Below are 19,084 nucleotides of genomic sequence, written 5' to 3' on the forward strand. Positions count from 1 at the left end.
GCAATCCTACTTGGTCAACATGTGGATTATCATGAGCACATTAACACAGTAAGCTGTGTGTGATTGAAGCACGACTCGAATATCGCTACTGCCTCTGGAAAAAAGAACAATATCTTGCAACCATGCAAAAAGCTAGCTACGTTGCGCCATGCATCCAGACAAAAAGACCTTTTCGAGTAGTACACCGTACTTGAGCAAGTTGGTCACGTTTTCAGCATCTTTGTCAATTTGTACCATACAAAAAAATCTCGAGACTTTCCTGAAAAGAATGAAAGAAGTCCCAAATTTCCACCAGGACTTTCAAAAGAACATATTTTTTTCTTAGCTATATCTTAAAGCTTCAAGGATTTTCAAGATGACATGAAAATAAATCTAAACGTTGTTTCTTGAGATTGATGTTTTTCAGATGTAGAAAAAATTCAAACAATTTTCGTGCTGCTATAAAAAATATCGAGACTTTTTTAAAAAGAGTTGTTTAGAATAGTTAAAAAAAATAATTCAAATGAGCCCTGAACTTTGTTTGGTGTTAGAGAAATTGGTACTTGCCTTCCCGTACAGTACCTGCACGCCTACATGTACGTTGCAAACTCTATATCATAACTACTAGCAGAAACTTAGTCACAGCCATGTTACACCGACAAACGGCAATTTATTTACAGCAATATATGCTGTCTTGGGCCTAGGGTAGGCCTGGGATGATTCTAGATTGGGGGGTTTAGAATGCTTTTATGAACCTGTGTGTCGCTATACGTATGAAGAGTTGTGGATAAAATCAGCTGCTTTTGATGTACAAAAGTTGCTATGCTGCTTGTCACGTTGTAATGAAGAAAGATTGCCATGCAGAATAACCCTTTGATAGACCTTCTCCACGACGACCGACGGATTCACATTGGAGGAAAACTTTCATGTCTATGTGTCCCTAGCCTGGAGGTCAGCCTAGTATCTTTGTTCCGCTTCCAAAAGTCGCTACTCGGTCATTGGAAAATGAGGCTCCAGGCTAATCATCCCTAATGTGTCCCCGCCCTTCCAATTTCCTGTTTGTTTTCCTGGAGCTGGAGGATCCACCGGTCACACGTACACTCCAGGGTGTGAGGAAAATCGCATGTCCATATCAGTCGGTCTAATTCATCTTTAATGAGGTGATAATTGGCTGCTCATGGCTTCTTCACTCCTATCAAATCAGATGACGAACGAAGAGTAGAGGTGCCTTGAATTTATACCAATTCCCCCCTAAAAATGAAGGACTTTAAAAGACATTCAACTGTTTATTTCACATTCATTAAACCATTTACTGGGTAGTTTGCCTAGGTCCTTCCCTTGGAAAGGATCAAAGTGGGAGCAGAAAGGATCAAGTTTCGTAAAGCAAGGTAAGTCAACTTTCAATCACTTGAACTTCGTGCTAAAATGGTCTAGAATCATGTGGGCTTTTTGACGCAAATCAGTGCAGTTTCTTTTTGAACCGCCTTCTGGTCCTTGGAAAACTTACAAAGTATGAGCGATTGAAAAGAAATAACTTATCTGACAAAACGCTATGGGTCGCCGAAGGCCTACTTACACTTACAGATAGGGGAAAGACTATTTACCGGGTATAGGGAAACAAAGAATGCTAACTGCATGCTCCTATCAATGAAACAAGGCGGTAAGCTTATCAAATCATTTTGTGTGACAGACGGGCAATGGGCAAGGAAACGGGCAAGACATGCTGTGCTCCAAACTGGGAGATGACTGAAGGAAGCCCCGTTGTGCTCCTGAAACATGAGTAACATCTAACGATTCACAGTCTACTTTCAGGCAGAGGTTCGGCTGCGGCTGGCTGTGAACGTTTTCCAGGCGTTTTTGTCGGGCTTAATTTCTATGTTGTCAGGTTTTCTTGGCTTGGTTTGGCTTGGCGACATAAAGAAAACCTAACAAAATAGAAACTCCGACAAAAAAAAGTCTAAATGAAAGTCTACAACAAGCCGGGGCCTAACCTCTGCTTGGAGAGTAGGCTCGCATATGACACGTCATCACGTAACCATCAATGTTTTTCAGTGTAAAGAACGAGGTAATGAAGATAAAAACACCTATGTTTTGTATCTGTGTTCTATTCTACCGATTAGAACAATGTTTTCAAGACATCCTTGGTTAGAAAGTTAATTGATAACAGGAACTGCAAAGATCACTCCATGGTGGTCGGCCATGCTTGACTGTCACCCGCTGAGTCTCAGGCTAAACCAAACATCATCTGACGTGCCTGGGTTTGACTTGGATTTCATTACCGAGGGACTCCGGCATGCCAGCTAACGACTGGCTGAGATCCCTGGCTGTCAGTGTCAAACTCTCCAAGCAGAGGACGGATTCCGGCAGATTTTTAACGTGTTAACGTGTTTTATGCGTTTTTGTCGGGCTTTCTACTTTGTCTTTTTTTGTGTCTATGTATATTTAATTATAGAGACAAGAAAAAAAAATGAAAAAGTAGAAAGCCCGACAAAAACGCCTAAAAACACGTCAAAAACCTGCCGGAACCCGACCTCTGCTTGGAGAGTAGGCTGTCACAGAAAATAATCAAAATTCTGATCCAACTACTTTTGCGCTTGCATATTGAATTTAGAATCGGATTGGTCTAAAATTCTGTCATGGCCCCGAAGATTGTTGATGGAACTGAATCCTTCAAAAAAAGATTGAAAAAAATGTGTTTTACCACTTAATGAACACGCCTCTTTTTTTACAAAATTCTCTCAATCACAAAACAGGAACTGCAACAATCACTCCATGGTGGTCGGCCATGCTTGACTGCCACCCGCTGAGTCTCAGGCTAAACCAAACATCATCTGACGGTGCCTGGGTTTGACTTGGATTTCACTAGGAGTAGCCTGAGTGTCATCCTGTTTCAGTTCCAGGCTCTACCTTCACCAAACCTGCCTGGAACTGAAACAGGATGACACTCAGCCGCTACTACGGAGGGCCGGGCGGGCTCTCCGGCTAACCGGCTAACGGCTGGCTGAGATGGTGGCTGTCTCAGAAAATCATCAAAATTCTGATCCAACTACTTATGCATATCGATTAGAATCGGATTCGTCCAAAATTCTGTCATGGCCCCGAAGATTGTTGATGGAACTGAATCCTTCAAAAACGGACTGAAGAAATGTGTTTTACCACTAAATGAACACACCTTATTTGAGGTAAATGAAGATCTGAAATTAAACCAACTCATACACATATTGGAAGTATCTTGACAAACAATATGCCTTGGTACAATCACACTTCTTAGCAAAGCACGTCACTGTCCTTCGCCAAATTTGCAGACTTTTTTGTGATTGAGAGAATTTTTATGTAAAAAAGAGGTGTGTTCATTTAGTGGTAAAACACGTTTCTTCAATCTGTTTTTGAAGGATTCAGTTCCATCAACAATCTTCGGGGCCATGACAGAAATTTAGTTCGATCAGAATTTTGATAATTTTCTGTGACAGCCAAGCAGAGGACGGGTTCCGGCTGGGGAAGCAGCAGACACAGGGTCTATAGCGGACACAGAGGCACGGCGGATACGGGATCCAAAGCAGATACGCGGCGCCCCCCCCCCCCAAAAAAATTGAAGAAAAAAAATGCTGCGGGGGGGGGGGGGGGAAGGACTGCAACGGAGGCTACTCAGGCACCGTCAGATGATGTTTGGTAGCCTGAGACTCAGCGGGTGGCAGTCAAGCATGGCCGACCACCATGGAGTGATCTTTGCAGTTCCTGTTATCAATTAACTTTCTAACCAAGGATGTCTTGAAAACATTGTTCTAATCGGTAGAATAGAACACAGATACAAAACATAGGTGTTTTTATCTTCATTACCTCGTTCTTTACACTGAAAAACATTGATGGTTACGTGATGACGTGTCATATGCGAGCCTACTCTCCAAGCAGAGGTTAGGCCCTTGCTTGTTGTAGACTTTCATTTAGACTTTTTTTTGTCGGAGTTTCTATTTTGTTAGGTTTTCTTTTATGTCGCCAAGCCAAACCAAGAAAACCTGACAACATAGAAATTAAGCCCGACAAAAACGCCTGGAAAACGTTCACAGCCAGCCGCAGCCGAACCTCTGCCTGAAAGTAGACTGTGAATCGTGAGATGTTACTCATGTTTCAGGAGCACAACGGGGCTTCCTTCAGTCATCTCCCAGTTTGGAGCACAGCATGTCCTGCCCTAGCCTGGGTGCCATCCTATTTCTACCAGGGCTCCTACACTCGCTACTCTAAGGTAGAGCCTGGAACTGAAACAGGATGACACTCAGGCTAGTCCTGCCCGTTTCCTTGCCCATTGCCCGTCTGTCACACAAAATGATTTGATAAGCTTACCGCCTTGTTTCATTGATAGGAGCATGCAGTTAGCATTCTTTGTTTCCCTATACCCGGTAAATAGTCTTTCCCCTATCTGTAAGTGTAAGTAGGCCTTCGGCGACCCATAGCGTTTTGTCAGATAAGTTATTTCTTTTCAATCGCTCATACTTTGTAAGTTTTCCAAGGGCCAGAAGGCGGTTCAAAAAGAAACTGCATTGATTTGCGTCAAAAAGCCCACATGATTCTAGACCATTTTAGCATGAAGTTCAAGTGATTGAAAGTTGACTTACCTTGCTTTACGAAACTTGATCCTTTCTGCTCCCACTTTGATCCTTTCCAAGGGAAGGACCTAGGCAAACTACCCAGTAAATGGTTTAATGAATGTGAAATAAACAGTTGAATGTCTTTTAAAGTCCTTCATTTTTAGGGGGAATTGGTATAAATTCAAGGCACCTCTACTCTTCGTTCGTCATCTGATTTGATAGGAGTGAAGAAGCCATGAGCAGCCAATTATCACCTCATTAAAGATGAATTAGACCGACTGATATGGACATGCGATTTTCCTCACACCCTGGAGTGTACGTGTGACCGGTGGATCCTCCAGCTCCAGGAAAACAAAGAGGAAATTGGAAGGGCGGGGACACATTAGGGATGATTAGCCTGGAGCCTCATTTTCCAATGACCGAGTAGCGACTTTTGGAAGCGGAACAAAGATACTAGGCTGACCTCCAGGCTAGGGACACATAGACATGCAAGTTTTCCTCCAATGTGAATCCGTCGGTCGTCGTGGAGAAGGTCTATTAAAGGGTTATTCTGCATGGCAATCTTTCTTCATTACAACGTGACAAGCAGCATAGCAACTTTTGTACATCAAAAGCAGCCGATTTTATCCACAACTCTTCATACGTATAGCGACGCACAAGTTCATAAAAGCATTCTAAACCCCCCAATCTAGAATCATCCCAGGCCTACCCTAGGCCCAAGACAGCATATATTGCTGTAAATAAATTGCCGTTTGTCGGTGTAACATGGCTGTGACTAAGTTTCTGCTAGTAGTTATGATATAGAGTTTGCAACGTACATGTAGGCGTGCAGGTACTGTACGGGAAGGCAAGTACCAATTTCTCTAACACCAAACAAAGTTCAGGGCTCATTTGAATTATTTTTTTTAACTATTCTAAACAACTCTTTTTAAAAAAGTCTCGATATTTTTTATAGCAGCACGAAAATTGTTTGAATTTTTTCTACATCTGAAAAACATCAATCTCAAGAAACAACGTTTAGATTTATTTTCATGTCATCTTGAAAATCCTTGAAGCTTTAAGATATAGCTAAGAAAAAAATATGTTCTTTTGAAAGTCCTGGTGGAAATTTGAGACTTCTTTCATTCTTTTCAGGAAAGTCTCGAGATTTTTTTGTATGGTACAAATTGACAAAGATGCTGAAAACGTGACCAACTTGCTCAAGTATGGTGTACTACTCGAAAAGGTCTTTTTGTCTGGATGCATGGCGCAACGTAGCTAGCTTTTTGCATGGTTGCAAGATATTGTTCTTTTTTCCAGAGGCAGTAGCGATATTCAAGTTGTGCTTCAATCACACACAGCTTACTGTGTTAATGTGCTCATGATAATCCACATGTTGACCAAGTCGGATTGCTATTTTGAAACTGACATGTGGGGTGAAGCGTAGGTCTCCATTTATCTGGAGTCTTCAACTTTATTTGTCACTTTGTTTCAACCGATCGGTCATATTTCCGTATGATGTCCAATTGGATCATTGGCCTACAGAACTCTTAGTAAAGGCGACTTACCTTAGGTTGTGAATTCTTGATGATCGGTTTGGCATTTTCCAAGTTTCTTGCATGCATATGATGGACTGAGTATGCTTTGTAGATAAACTGCTTTTTGTCGGAGCAACGTGTCTGCAGCTTAGTTTTTGTTAGTCGGTATGACAGATGGTGTTTGCATGTTAATAGTGTTGGCGTTACAGATGCTGTTTGTAAGGCAATTGCAACTTCTCAAACACGAAACAAAGTCCGGAGCTCATATAAAACTCTTGTTGAACTCTTTTCAGACAAAGCTTTCCCAAAAAATCGATATTTTTTAATACTTCAGGTACCAAAAATTTCGAGATTTTTTTCTTTAAACAGTTTGATTACAATCTCAAGAAACAAATGAAGATTTATCTCAATGCTATTTTGCAAGTCCGTGTAGCTTAACGCATATCTGACGGAAAATCGGAGTCTTCTTTACTTCTTTTCAAGAAAAGCTCGAGATTTTTTTTGTTAAGTACAACTTTTCAAAAAGTCATCCTACCTTCTTTTCCTCTCAGCCGACGGATATTTCATATTCCACTGCAGGCAAAGAAGTCAAATCCAAGCCGGTGAGAGTCTTCGCACTTTCAGTCGCCAAGAGAACCACAAAAATGCAAAAACGTGACCAACTTTCCCGAAGATGGTTATATGGTGTCCTCAATTGAATCTTTTCGCCGGGACGCACGGCGCACTGTCTGCTTGTTGTGTACGCAGTTCCAGGAGCCCGAAGCTACACTTACGTTTAGGTGTCGCATTTTTTGTCGAGGAGACTAACTCATTCCATTTTCTAACGTCGTTGTGATTGTGTGTCGTTCTTGAGTAACCTCAAAAGATATGCTTAGTTCGTTGTGCTTGTGTGTCGTTCTTGATTCACATTTTGAAACTGGTGTGTGTGGTGAAGCATGGGTCTGCATCTATTTGATGTCTTCAACTTTTATTTGTGAAACTTTTATTTGTGACTATATTTCAACCAATCAACCTATCAATCAATCAACCCGTCATTCCTTTTTCAACTCATATTCAATCGGATCATTGACCTATCGATTTCTTGGTGAAGGGAACTTAGCTGTAAACGTTTTAAAAGTTGTTCTTTTACATGACAGTATACGTTATAGACAAACTGTTGTTTGCTGGTCGGTGGATAATGTCCTCTGTATAGTGTCTTTTCGTCGGGACCATTTTTTACCCAGTGCCAAGTTGCAGTCCCCATCTATACATAGATTAGATGTTGCAATTTTTCCGAAGTAGATAAACGTCATTCGCTGTGCTCCTGTGATGTTGTTCTTACTTCTTTGTCCCTGCGTTGCTTGCCAATATAGCTTACTGTGCATATGATAATCCACGCGTTGAACAGGCCGGATTGTCATTTGAAACTCTGGTGCGCCGTGAAGCGTAAGTCTGGATTCAGTAAATTTGGTGTCAACTTTTATCTGTTGCTTTATTTTGATCATCTAGTCATTTGTTCATCTCATATCACAGTTAAAGGGGACTGTTAGTAAGGCATGAACCAATATCTCCAACTCGAAATGGAATCCATAGCTGTACAAGGTAACAGTTACTCAAGCAACTAGATAATACTTGAAAGTGGCCATGTGTTTTAGACAGCATCCACTATTTTTCGTCAGTGACTGGACGAACATCTGGATCTACCAGCTTTTAACCCAAAATTCAGAATTGATATGTTGAAGACAAATCTAAGATGGTTCAATAAATGAAGTTAAGACAAGGTTGTATGCTAATAAGGCAATCAGCTCCTATTGTTTGAGTAGCTAAATGTTGTCTTGACTTCTTTATTCTATAAGTTCTTCGATAGCTCAGCTAAAACATGTGTTCAACCTTTTTTTCTTCACTTTTTTCCCATGTTAGCAACAAAAATCTCGAGATTTTTAGACCAGCTAATGAAAAATCTCGAGATTTTTGTAATAGGAACCAAAAAAATATCGAAATTTTTCAAAAAAATCTCGATTTTTTTCCCAAAAAATTTCGAGATTTTTTTGAAAAATTGGGAAATAAAAAAAAATCTCGAAATTAATTTCGAGATTTTTTTATTTTCAATGAAGCATGAAGAGTCTCACTGGGTGGTATTATGATCCATCATGTAACAGAGAACCTTTCCACAAAATATCTGACCCATAGGTATAAAATGTGAAAGTCTAGAAGCACTAGTCCAAACACAACTGCTCAGTCCAAATTTAATCTGCTCACTGTTCCAAATGAATGTGGTTCCTGGCAGCTTTGCCTCCAATAATAGCCAGTGCTAATGCAGTGAAAACTGACTGGACAGACTTGGCATGAGGGGTTGGTTGAATCCTGATAAACCTTTTGAGCCACATGGATATGGCAAATGATATACAAGCTGTACATGAAGACCGATTCAGGTAGTACATAAGGCATAGGGAGAGTTACATGTACATGTACATGCAGGTTATGGAGTATGTTGAATGCAGATTGTAGCAGTCATCATCGGTATTTCCTGCCTACATGCACGGGGTGTTCACATTAAGGATTTTCCTCCTTTTAACTCTTTTCCCATATACCATGTAGGCTGAAAGGGCAGAGGCACAATAGACAAATTTGAACCACACAAACTGGTTTGGTCATTGGGATTTTGCTGACAAACTGTCTATGTCATCACACAGGCCCATTAAGATTATAGAACAAGTTCGAACAACATTCTCCTTACCTGGAGGAAGCAGCTGTTCTGTTACATTCTGACCGATAAGCACAAAATAAGCCACTTTTCTCTGTATTTTACTCAAGTGAGGAGGGGGAACAGCCACCAACATTGTATGGCGATATCAGGAAGCATTTAACGGCATGTGTGCTGGCGCTGGGAAGTGATTGCCCGTGAGATGTCGGGCTCTGTGACACCGGTCGGGGTTAGGGGAACACGTTCTATTCTTTACGCACTTGCGCGGTGACCGACAGTTTGTGAGCAAAATCCCCCCATATGACGAAATCAGTTTGTGTGGTTCCAACTCATCTATTATTTCATTATTTCATCATTATTCTATTACATCTTAGGTATCAAAAGACCTGTTATTGTGCTTATTTTAGTTCCAGACAGACGTTGGGTGAACACAAGCTCTGCATTGTTCAACTGGCTTGGAGTCCACATTAACAGGGCTGATATCTGAGATTGATGTCACGTATGTTTGGAGCAGACAGCTCTTCTGACTTTGATGTCATGTATTCTGATGACTGTATTGTAGGACCAGGCCCAGCTCCTGCATGTAGTGGGTGGTTTGGCTGCCCATTACAAGGGGAATGTGGACATGGACGTGGAGATATTCCAGCGCATCGTGATGACAGCTCACAGTGTGGCCATGGCCCGTCCTCACAACCTCTGCAGATATGCTGTTCTCCCCAACACACAACAGGCAGAAGGTACAGCTTAAACCTCAGTCCGACCAAGAAAGAAATGGACATTTGGGCTGTCTCTTGTTTGTGCCTGTATTTTGTCTTTATTTGATAATATAATAGCTTTCATTGATCCCTCACGTCAGGCACATTCCTGTACATCTGTAGTACACATAAGCAACATCTGGTCTCAAGCAGAGGACATTGTCTAATATAAGTTGACTGAATCAAAGCTATTTCTAATGGACAATGATGGTTTTCCCTGCAATGTTGCAGACTTTCACCCTTCTCAAGCCAAGATGTCTCATCCATTCCTGGAAACATTGCAGCGTGTCTTCTGGCATCTTCATGGTATCAAACCTGCCAACCCTGCACTGGCACCTCTGGGTCTACCAGGTAAGGTTACTACATGTACATCAAACCTACAAACCTTACACTGGCACCTCTGGGTCTACCAGGTAAGGTTACTACATGTACATCAAACCTACAAACCTTGCACTGGCACCTCTGGGTCTACCAGGTAAGGTTACTACATGTACATCAAACCTACAAACCCTACACTGGCACCTCTGGGTCTACCAGGTAAGGTTACTACATGTACATCAAACCTACAAACCTTACACTGGCACCTCTGGGTCTACCAGGTAAGGTTACTACATGTACATCAAACCTACAAACCTTACACTAGCACCTCTGGGTCTACCAGGTAAGGTTACTACATGTACATCAAACCTACAAACCCTACACTGGCACCTCTGGGTCTACCAGGTAAGGTTACTACATGTACATCAAACCTACAAACCTTACACTGGCACCTCTGGGTCTACCAGGTAAGGTTACTACATGTACATCAAACCTACAAACCTTACACTAGCACCTCTGGGTCTACCAGGTAAGGTTACTACATGTACATCAAACCTACAAACCTTACACTAGCACCTCTGGGTCTACCAGGTAAGGTTACTACATGTACATCAAACCTACAAACCTTACACTGGCACCTCTGGGTCTACCAGGTAAGGTTACTACATGTACATCAAACCTACAAACCCTACACTGGCACCTCTGGGTCTACCAGGTAAGGTTACTACATGTACATCAAACCTACAAACCTTACACTAGCACCTCTGGGTCTACCAGGTAAGGTTACTACATGTACATCAAACCTACAAACCTTACACTGGCACCTCTGGGTCTACCAGGTAAGGTTACTACATTTACATCAAACCTACAAACCTTACACTGGCACCTCTGGGTCTACCAGGTAAGGTTACTACATGTACATCAAACCTACAAACCTTACACTGGCACCTCTGGGTCTACCAGGTAAGGTTACTACATGTACATCAAACCTACAAACCTTACACTGGCACCTCTGGGTCTACCAGGTAAGGTTACTACATGTACATCAAACCTACAAACCTTGCACTGGCACCTCTGGGTCTACCAGGTAAGGTTACTACATGTACATCAAACCTACAAACCTTGCACTGGCACCTCTGGGTCTACCAGGTAAGGTTACTACATGTACATCAAACCTACAAACCTTGCACTGGCACCACTGGGTCTACCAGGTAAGGTTACTACATGTACATCAAACCTACAAACCTTACACTGGCACCTCTGGGTCTACCAGGTAAGGTTACTACATGTACATCAAACCTACAAACCCTGCACTGGCACCTCTGGGTCTACCAGGTAAGGTTACTACATGTACATCAAACCTACAAACCCTGCACTGGCACCTCTGGGTCTACCAGGTAAGGTTACTACATGTACATCAAACCTACAAACCTTGCACTGGCACCTCTGGGTCTACCAGGTAAGGTTACTACATGTACATCAAACCTACAAACCTTGCACTGGCACCTCTGGGTCTACCAGGTAAGGTTACTACATGTACATCAAACCTACAAACCTTACACTGGCACCTCTGGGTCTACCAGGTAAGGTTACTACATGTACTGTACATCAAACCTACAAACCTTGCACTGGCACCTCTGGGTCTACCAGGTAAGGTTACTACATGTACATCAAACCTACAAACCCTACACTGGCACCTCTGGGTCTACCAGGTAAGGTTACTACATTTACATCAAACCTACAAACCTTGCACTGGCACCTCTGGGTCTACCAGGTAAGGTTACTACATGTACATCAAACCTACAAACCCTGCACTGGCACCTCTGGGTCTACCAGGTAAGGTTACTACATGTACATCAAACCTACAAACCTTGCACTGGCACCTCTGGGTCTACCAGGTAAGGTTACTACATGTACATCAAACCTACAAACCTTGCACTGGCACCTCTGGGTCTACCAGGTAAGGTTACTACATGTACATCAAACCTACAAACCCTACACTGGCACCTCTGGGTCTACCAGGTAAGGTTACTACATTTACATCAAACCTACAAACCTTACACTGGCACCTCTGGGTCTACCAGGTAAGGTTACTACATGTACTGTACATCAAACCTACAAACCTTGCACTGGCACCTCTGGGTCTACCAGGTAAGGTTACTACATGTACATCAAACCTACAAACCCTGCACTGGCACCTCTGGGTCTACCAGGTAAGGTTACTACATGTACATCAAACCTACAAACCTTGCACTGGCACCTTTGGGTCTACCAGGTAAGGTTACTACATGTACATCAAACCTACAAACCTTGCACTGGCACCTCTGGGTCTACCAGGTAAGGTTACTACATGTACATCAAACCTACAAACCTTGCACTGGCACCTCTGGGTCTACCAGGTAAGGTTACTACATGTACATCAAACCTACAAACCTTACACTGGCACCTCTGGGTCTACCAGGTAAGGTTACTACATGTACATCAAACCTACAAACCTTGCACTGGCACCTCTGGGTCTACCAGGTAAGGTTACTACATTTACATCAAACCTACAAACCTTGCACTGGCACCTCTGGGTCTACCAGGTAAGGTTACTACATGTACATCAAACCTACAAACCCTGCACTGGCACCTCTGGGTCTACCAGGTAAGGTTACTACATGTACATCAAACCTACAAACCTTGCACTGGCACCTCTGGGTCTACCAGGTAAGGTTACTACATGTACATCAAACCTACAAACCTTGCACTGGCACCTCTGGGTCTACCAGGTAAGGTTACTACATGTACATCAAACCTACAAACCCTACACTGGCACCTCTGGGTCTACCAGGTAAGGTTACTACATTTACATCAAACCTACAAACCTTACACTGGCACCTCTGGGTCTACCAGGTAAGGTTACTACATGTACTGTACATCAAACCTACAAACCTTGCACTGGCACCTCTGGGTCTACCAGGTAAGGTTACTACATGTACATCAAACCTACAAACCCTGCACTGGCACCTCTGGGTCTACCAGGTAAGGTTACTACATGTACATCAAACCTACAAACCTTGCACTGGCACCTTTGGGTCTACCAGGTAAGGTTACTACATGTACATCAAACCTACAAACCTTGCACTGGCACCTCTGGGTCTACCAGGTAAGGTTACTACATGTACATCAAACCTACAAACCTTGCACTGGCACCTCTGGGTCTACCAGGTAAGGTTACTACATGTACATCAAACCTACAAACCTTACACTGGCACCTCTGGGTCTACCAGGTAAGGTTACTACATGTACATCAAACCTACAAACCTTGCACTGGCACCTCTGGGTCTACCAGGTAAGGTTACTACATGTACATCAAACCTACAAACCTTACACTGGCACCTCTGGGTCTACCAGGTAAGGTTACTACATGTACATCAAACCTACAAACCCTACACTGGCACCTCTGGGTCTACCAGGTAAGGTTACTACATGTACATCAAACCTACAAACCTTGCACTGGCACCTCTGGGTCTACCAGGTAAGGTTACTACATGTACATCAAACCTACAAACCCTGCACTGGCACCTCTGGGTCTACCAGGTAAGGTTACTACATGTACATCAAACCTACAAACCTTGCACTGGCACCTCTGGGTCTACCAGGTAAGGTTACTACATGTACATCAAACCTACAAACCTGACACTGGCACCTCTGGGTCTACCAGGTAAGGTTACTACATGTACATCAAACCTACAAACCCTACACTGGCACCTCTGGGTCTACCAGGTAAGGTTACTACATTTACATCAAACCTACAAACCTTGCACTGGCACCTCTGGGTCTACCAGGTAAGGTTACTACATGTACATCAAACCTACAAACCTTGCACTGGCACCTCTGGGTCTACCAGGTAAGGTTACTACATGTACATCAAACCTACAAACCTTGCACTGGCACCTCTGGGTCTACCAGGTAAGGTTACTACATGTACATCAAACCTACAAACCTTACACTGGCACCTCTGGGTCTACCAGGTAAGGTTACTACATGTACATCAAACCTACAAACCTTGCACTGGCACCTCTGGGTCTACCAGGTAAGGTTACTACATGTACATCAAACCTACAAACCTTACACTGGCACCTCTGGGTCTACCAGGTAAGGTTACTACATGTACATCAAACCTACAAACCTTGCACTGGCACCTCTGGGTCTACCAGGTAAGGTTACTACATGTACATCAAACCTACAAACCTGACACTGGCACCTCTGGGTCTACCAGGTAAGGTTACTACATGTACATCAAACCTACAAACCCTACACTGGCACCTCTGGGTCTACCAGGTAAGGTTACTACATTTACATCAAACCTACAAACCTTGCACTGGCACCTCTGGGTCTACCAGGTAAGGTTACTACATGTACATCAAACCTACAAACCTTGCACTGGCACCTCTGGGTCTACCAGGTAAGGTTACTACATGTACATCAAACCTACAAACCTTACACTGGCACCTCTGGGTCTACCAGGTAAGGTTACTACATGTACATCAAACCTACAAACCTTACACTGGCACCTCTGGGTCTACCAGGTAAGGTTACTACATGTACATCAAACCTACAAACCTTGCACTGGCACCTCTGGGTCTACCAGGTAAGGTTACTACATGTACATCAAACCTACAAACCTTGCACTGGCACCTCTGGGTCTACCAGGTAAGGTTACTACATGTACATCAAACCTACAAACCTTGCACTGGCACCTCTGGGTCTACCAGGTAAGGTTACTACATGTACATCAAACCTACAAACCTTACACTGGCACCTCTGGGTCTACCAGGTAAGGTTACTATGCATGTACATCAAACCTACAAACCCTACACTGGCACCTCTGGGTCTACCAGGTAACTTAAAGGTTACTACATGTACATCAAACCTACAAACCTTACACTGGCACCTCTGGGTCTACCAGGTAAGGTTACTACATGTGGGCGATACTGTATTTATTTGGTAACAAAGACTTTAGGGGCTCTTTTGGTCCATAATTGAGAAATGTTAACTTGAGTTTTTTCCTACATTAGAGGACTAAAATTATAAGACTGTGCTATACTGTGTATTAGTTGGCTTACCAAGTTCTCTCTTATTAGCTCCTGTTATCATATTTGTTATTAGTATACAATTTTCAAAACTTTGACTGATGTTGTTTCATTAAATGTTAATCTTTTTTTGTATCATTCTTGCAAGGTTTATTGTCCCATTTGTTTGTGTTAAGGAAACATACAATAATCAGTGAGAAGAGTTCACAGAGGCTCCAGTCTAAAATGTTTATTCTATATGGCCTTTTCTAGATGTGGAAATCATACTCGCCCCATGTTTATACATGTTGAACATGTATCCAGATCTACAGTACTGTACGTTGCCAATATTTTTTTAAGAGGTTGTAAAGATAACACAACTGTTACACAATTGGAGTCAATTTAAGATGATGATGGTTCCCAAGGTCACACATTTCAGAATACATGTACTTAAACTTTTAAGTATTAAGATTAAAGTTCTGATGTAGACCACCAAAATATTACTTCCCCCCCCCCTCTTTGTACCAGCCTCCCCAATTAAAACTGAAATGTCCCGTACATGCTCATGAAGTATTTCTTGTGTGTGACCTGGCAGGCCTGACCCCTGTAGATGTCATAGTGGCAGCCCTGGTGGACATCATCCATGCCTTCACCCTGTGTAACCTGGATCTAGTTCCGCTGGCATGTCATCTATACGTCCAGATGTTACTTGCACAGGTCAGTACTTCATTCAGTATCATTCATGTTTAACTTAGTTATCAGCTGAAAAACTTGTGTTGATCAAATGCACTCAAGTATAAGAATTTTAAATCACCATCCATGGGTACAAGTACAGATATCCACGGTAGTGCTGGTGCTATCCTGTTGTGTACAATCATCCAAAGAAGCCAAGACAACCTGTGCAGCATTTTGTTTTGACTTGTTGTATTTGTTGTGGAGCTAACTGTTCTGTTTTGTTTCCAGGACCTGATGGTGAGTTTCTCCTGTAAGCAGGCGTTGATCCATGTCCTGAGACCCCGACACAGAGGTCCGTCCCTGGCTGCAGCGACTGGAGGGGACCAGGAGGAGGAGAAGCAGCCTCAGGACCAGACAGGCTCCGTACAACATCTGCACACTCAAGCTAGGAGCACTCCTGGGGCTGAACCCCAGTATGAGGTAAGCTTCATCCTGAGAACTCTACAGTAGACTTGAATACAAGAAACTACATGTACATGTGATTATGGGGTGGTACATGTATATACTGGAATTCATTCACTGGCTTTGAGGGCTGTCTCCAACACCCATCCCTACTGTACTGTATTAATACCAGACTATGTGTATTTCACAACGTCATGTATTGTAGTGATTCCAAATTTGAGAAGCTATTGGCATCCTTGCAGACTATGGATGAAGTTGACGTGTTGTTTGTGTGTTTGACTCAGGCAGAAGGACTGAGTCTGGAGGGTGGGGAGTTGGTGGGAGACAGCAGCAGCTCGGCAGGCCCACACCAGCTGGAGGCGCTGTTGGCCGATGGGGCCGAGTTCCCGGCCATGCTGGACATCCCTCCTGACGCGGACGACGAGACCATGGTGGAGCTGGCCATCGCTCTCAGCCTGCAGGACCAGCGGGGACACTCGAGCGGCCTGGGGCTGCAGGGACTCACCCTGGACACCTCACAGAGACAGAGCCACTCCTCATTGGAGGCTGGAACACTTTCTGACACAACAGCATCAGGTCTCCAGTTCACTTACTTTCATGATGATGATTACATGCAGAACCTGGTTAACTTTTTACCCTCACTCACTGTGCTGATAATTAGTAAAGGCAAGACGGCTGGAGATATTTTGTGCAGTATTGTTGATTTCTCGTCATTTCCAACCACAATGTCTTCTGCAGATGCATACACTTCATTGTATGCTCTAGACTGTAAAAAGATGCAGGGGTGTATGGCAAAATCATGTTTTAGCTTTGTAAGGACTTGAAACTTTTAATAGTGATGTAGTGATGGTGTGGCATGTATGTTTTGTTTTTGTAGCTGCAGCTAGTGATGATGAAGGTAGTACAGCAGCGACTGATGGGTCCACCCTACGGACCTCTCCTGCAGAGCATGCTGGGAGTGGGGAGTCTGAGAGCAGTGGGAGTGCAGCAGACTCCATTACAGGAGAGCAAAATGGTAGGAACTGATGGTGTACCAAAATGGTAGGAACTGATGGTGTACCAAAATGGTAGGAACTGATGGTGTACCAAAATGGTAGGAACTGATGGTGTACCAAAATGGTAGGAACTGATGGTGTACCAAAATGGTAGGAACTGATGGTGTACCAAAATGGTAGGAACTGATGGTGTACCAAAATGGTAGGAACTGATGGTGTATCAAAATGGTAGGAACTGATAGTGCACCAAAATGGTATGAACTGATGGTGTACCAAAATGGTAGGAACTGATGGTGTACCAAAATGGTAGAAACTGATGGTGTACCAAAATGGTGGGTACTGATGGTGTACCAAAATGGTGGGTACTGATAGTGTACCAAAATGGTATGAACTGATGGTGTACCAAAATGGTAGGAACTGATAGTGTACCAAAATGGTAGGAACTGATGGTGTACCAAACTGGTAGGAACTGATGGTGTACCAAAATGGTAGGAACTGATAGTGTACCAAAATGGTAAGAACTGATGGTGTACCAAAATGGTGGGAACTGATGGTGTACCAAAATGGTAGGAACTGATGGTGTACCAAAATGGTAGGAACTGATGGTGTACCAAACTGGTAGGAACTGATGGTGTACCAAAATGGTAGGAACTGATGGTGTCCCAAAATGGTAGGAACTGATGGTGTACCAAAATGGTGGGTGCTGATGGTGTACCAAAATGGTGGGTACTGATGGTGTGCCAAAATGGTGGGAACTGATGGTGTCCCAAAATGGTAGGAACTGATGGTGTACCAAAATGGTAGGATTTTACTGATGGTGTACCAAAATGGTAGGAACTGATGGTGTGCAAATTTGAAAATGGTGGGAACTGATGGTGTACCAAAACAGTTCGAACATTATGTCACAAAATATGAAATTCCCATCCATATTGTACATGTACATGAGCTTTGGGTTTCCTTAAAGATACCTGAAAGTACATGTTTTGTACTAGGCAAGACAATGAGCTATCACTTTTGGCCCCAGAATTCAGCCAGGCTTTTGATATCTGGGGCACATGACATTCATAACATATATTAGTACTCATTGTATGCAATGCCAAAAAAAAGAATAGACCTTTTGTTGAATTCTGATTGGGTCTTGATCTCCTGAATTGCTCCTTAGTGAGTGGACGTAGCAGCACATTCGGAGACTCAATCCAGGATGGGTCTGCGCTGGAGGCCAGCAGTGCAGCTACCAGCGGCAACCTGGGGGGGCCCAGTCTGCAGCAGGAGGGGGAGGAGTCTGAAGGGGAGGCTGATGTGGACAGATACAGGCAGGTGTCAGTCACTCACTAAAGCAGGAGTGTAAAAGTATGGACATACACACCAAGAGTCTGGAACTTGATGGGTGAAACAGTCACATACAGTTACAATGTAGTACAAGTACTCTACAGCTTTGCTGTTGCTCAAATTTGTACATGACATGTTTATATTGCATACCCGGTAAACCACCTCATGGCGTAACACACCAGGTTTGACTGAAGAGTACAAGCTGCATATCCAAACAGATTTATTTGATCCACTACACTGAGAAGGACCTCTACTCTTTTCCATAAATGTGATGAGTTCTTTTACGTTCTTTAGGTATGGCTCTTCTCATCCACAGGACCTCCATTTAAAGGAGTCCTAAACCCCAGAGGGGGGAGTTATTTTCCAATAGATGATAATTTTAGGAAGTTAAAATGTATTTTTTACAGTATACGATTAAGTACCCACTAGTCCCGTGCGCATCAAAAAGCATTCAGTATTCTACCAAATTCCCCAGGTGACCCTCTATTTTCTGATTAATTAAATTAAACAACCTCAGCCTATGTGTTAATACAATGTGCTCGACAGTGCCTGACAAAAGTTAGATTACAAAAAGAATGTCAGGGTGGTTAAGAAAAACTCGTCTTGCTATGTGTTCTTTTATATCTTATTAAAAATTGGCCTTCTTATTGTGCTTAACCACCCTCATTTACGCTGAATATATCCACGTTTAAAGATGTATGTTTAAGCATAGGGAATACATGGGCAGGGTC

The 19,084-nt window shown here is 43.0% G+C and overlaps 1 protein-coding gene across 8 annotated transcripts in view; it reads left to right on the forward strand.

Annotated features, from left to right (window-relative positions):
- The window catches only part of LOC136442148 (E3 ubiquitin-protein ligase UBR4-like), a 151,894-nt gene that overhangs the window by 66,649 nt on the left and 66,161 nt on the right, over positions 1-19,084 (forward strand). For all 8 annotated transcript variants that reach the window (XM_066438816.1, XM_066438812.1, XM_066438819.1 and 5 more), the window contains 7 exons: positions 9,325-9,499; positions 9,749-9,868; positions 15,488-15,609; positions 15,856-16,047; positions 16,314-16,605; positions 16,907-17,044; positions 18,187-18,337. In XM_066438816.1, coding sequence (XP_066294913.1) covers positions 9,325-9,499; positions 9,749-9,868; positions 15,488-15,609; positions 15,856-16,047; positions 16,314-16,605; positions 16,907-17,044; positions 18,187-18,337 — 1,190 coding nt within the window. The remainder of the gene's footprint in view (positions 1-9,324; positions 9,500-9,748; positions 9,869-15,487; positions 15,610-15,855; positions 16,048-16,313; positions 16,606-16,906; positions 17,045-18,186; positions 18,338-19,084) is intronic.

The sequence above is a fragment of the Branchiostoma lanceolatum genome, chromosome 9, assembly GCF_035083965.1.
Source record: "Branchiostoma lanceolatum isolate klBraLanc5 chromosome 9, klBraLanc5.hap2, whole genome shotgun sequence".
Taxonomy (NCBI): domain Eukaryota; kingdom Metazoa; phylum Chordata; class Leptocardii; order Amphioxiformes; family Branchiostomatidae; genus Branchiostoma; species Branchiostoma lanceolatum.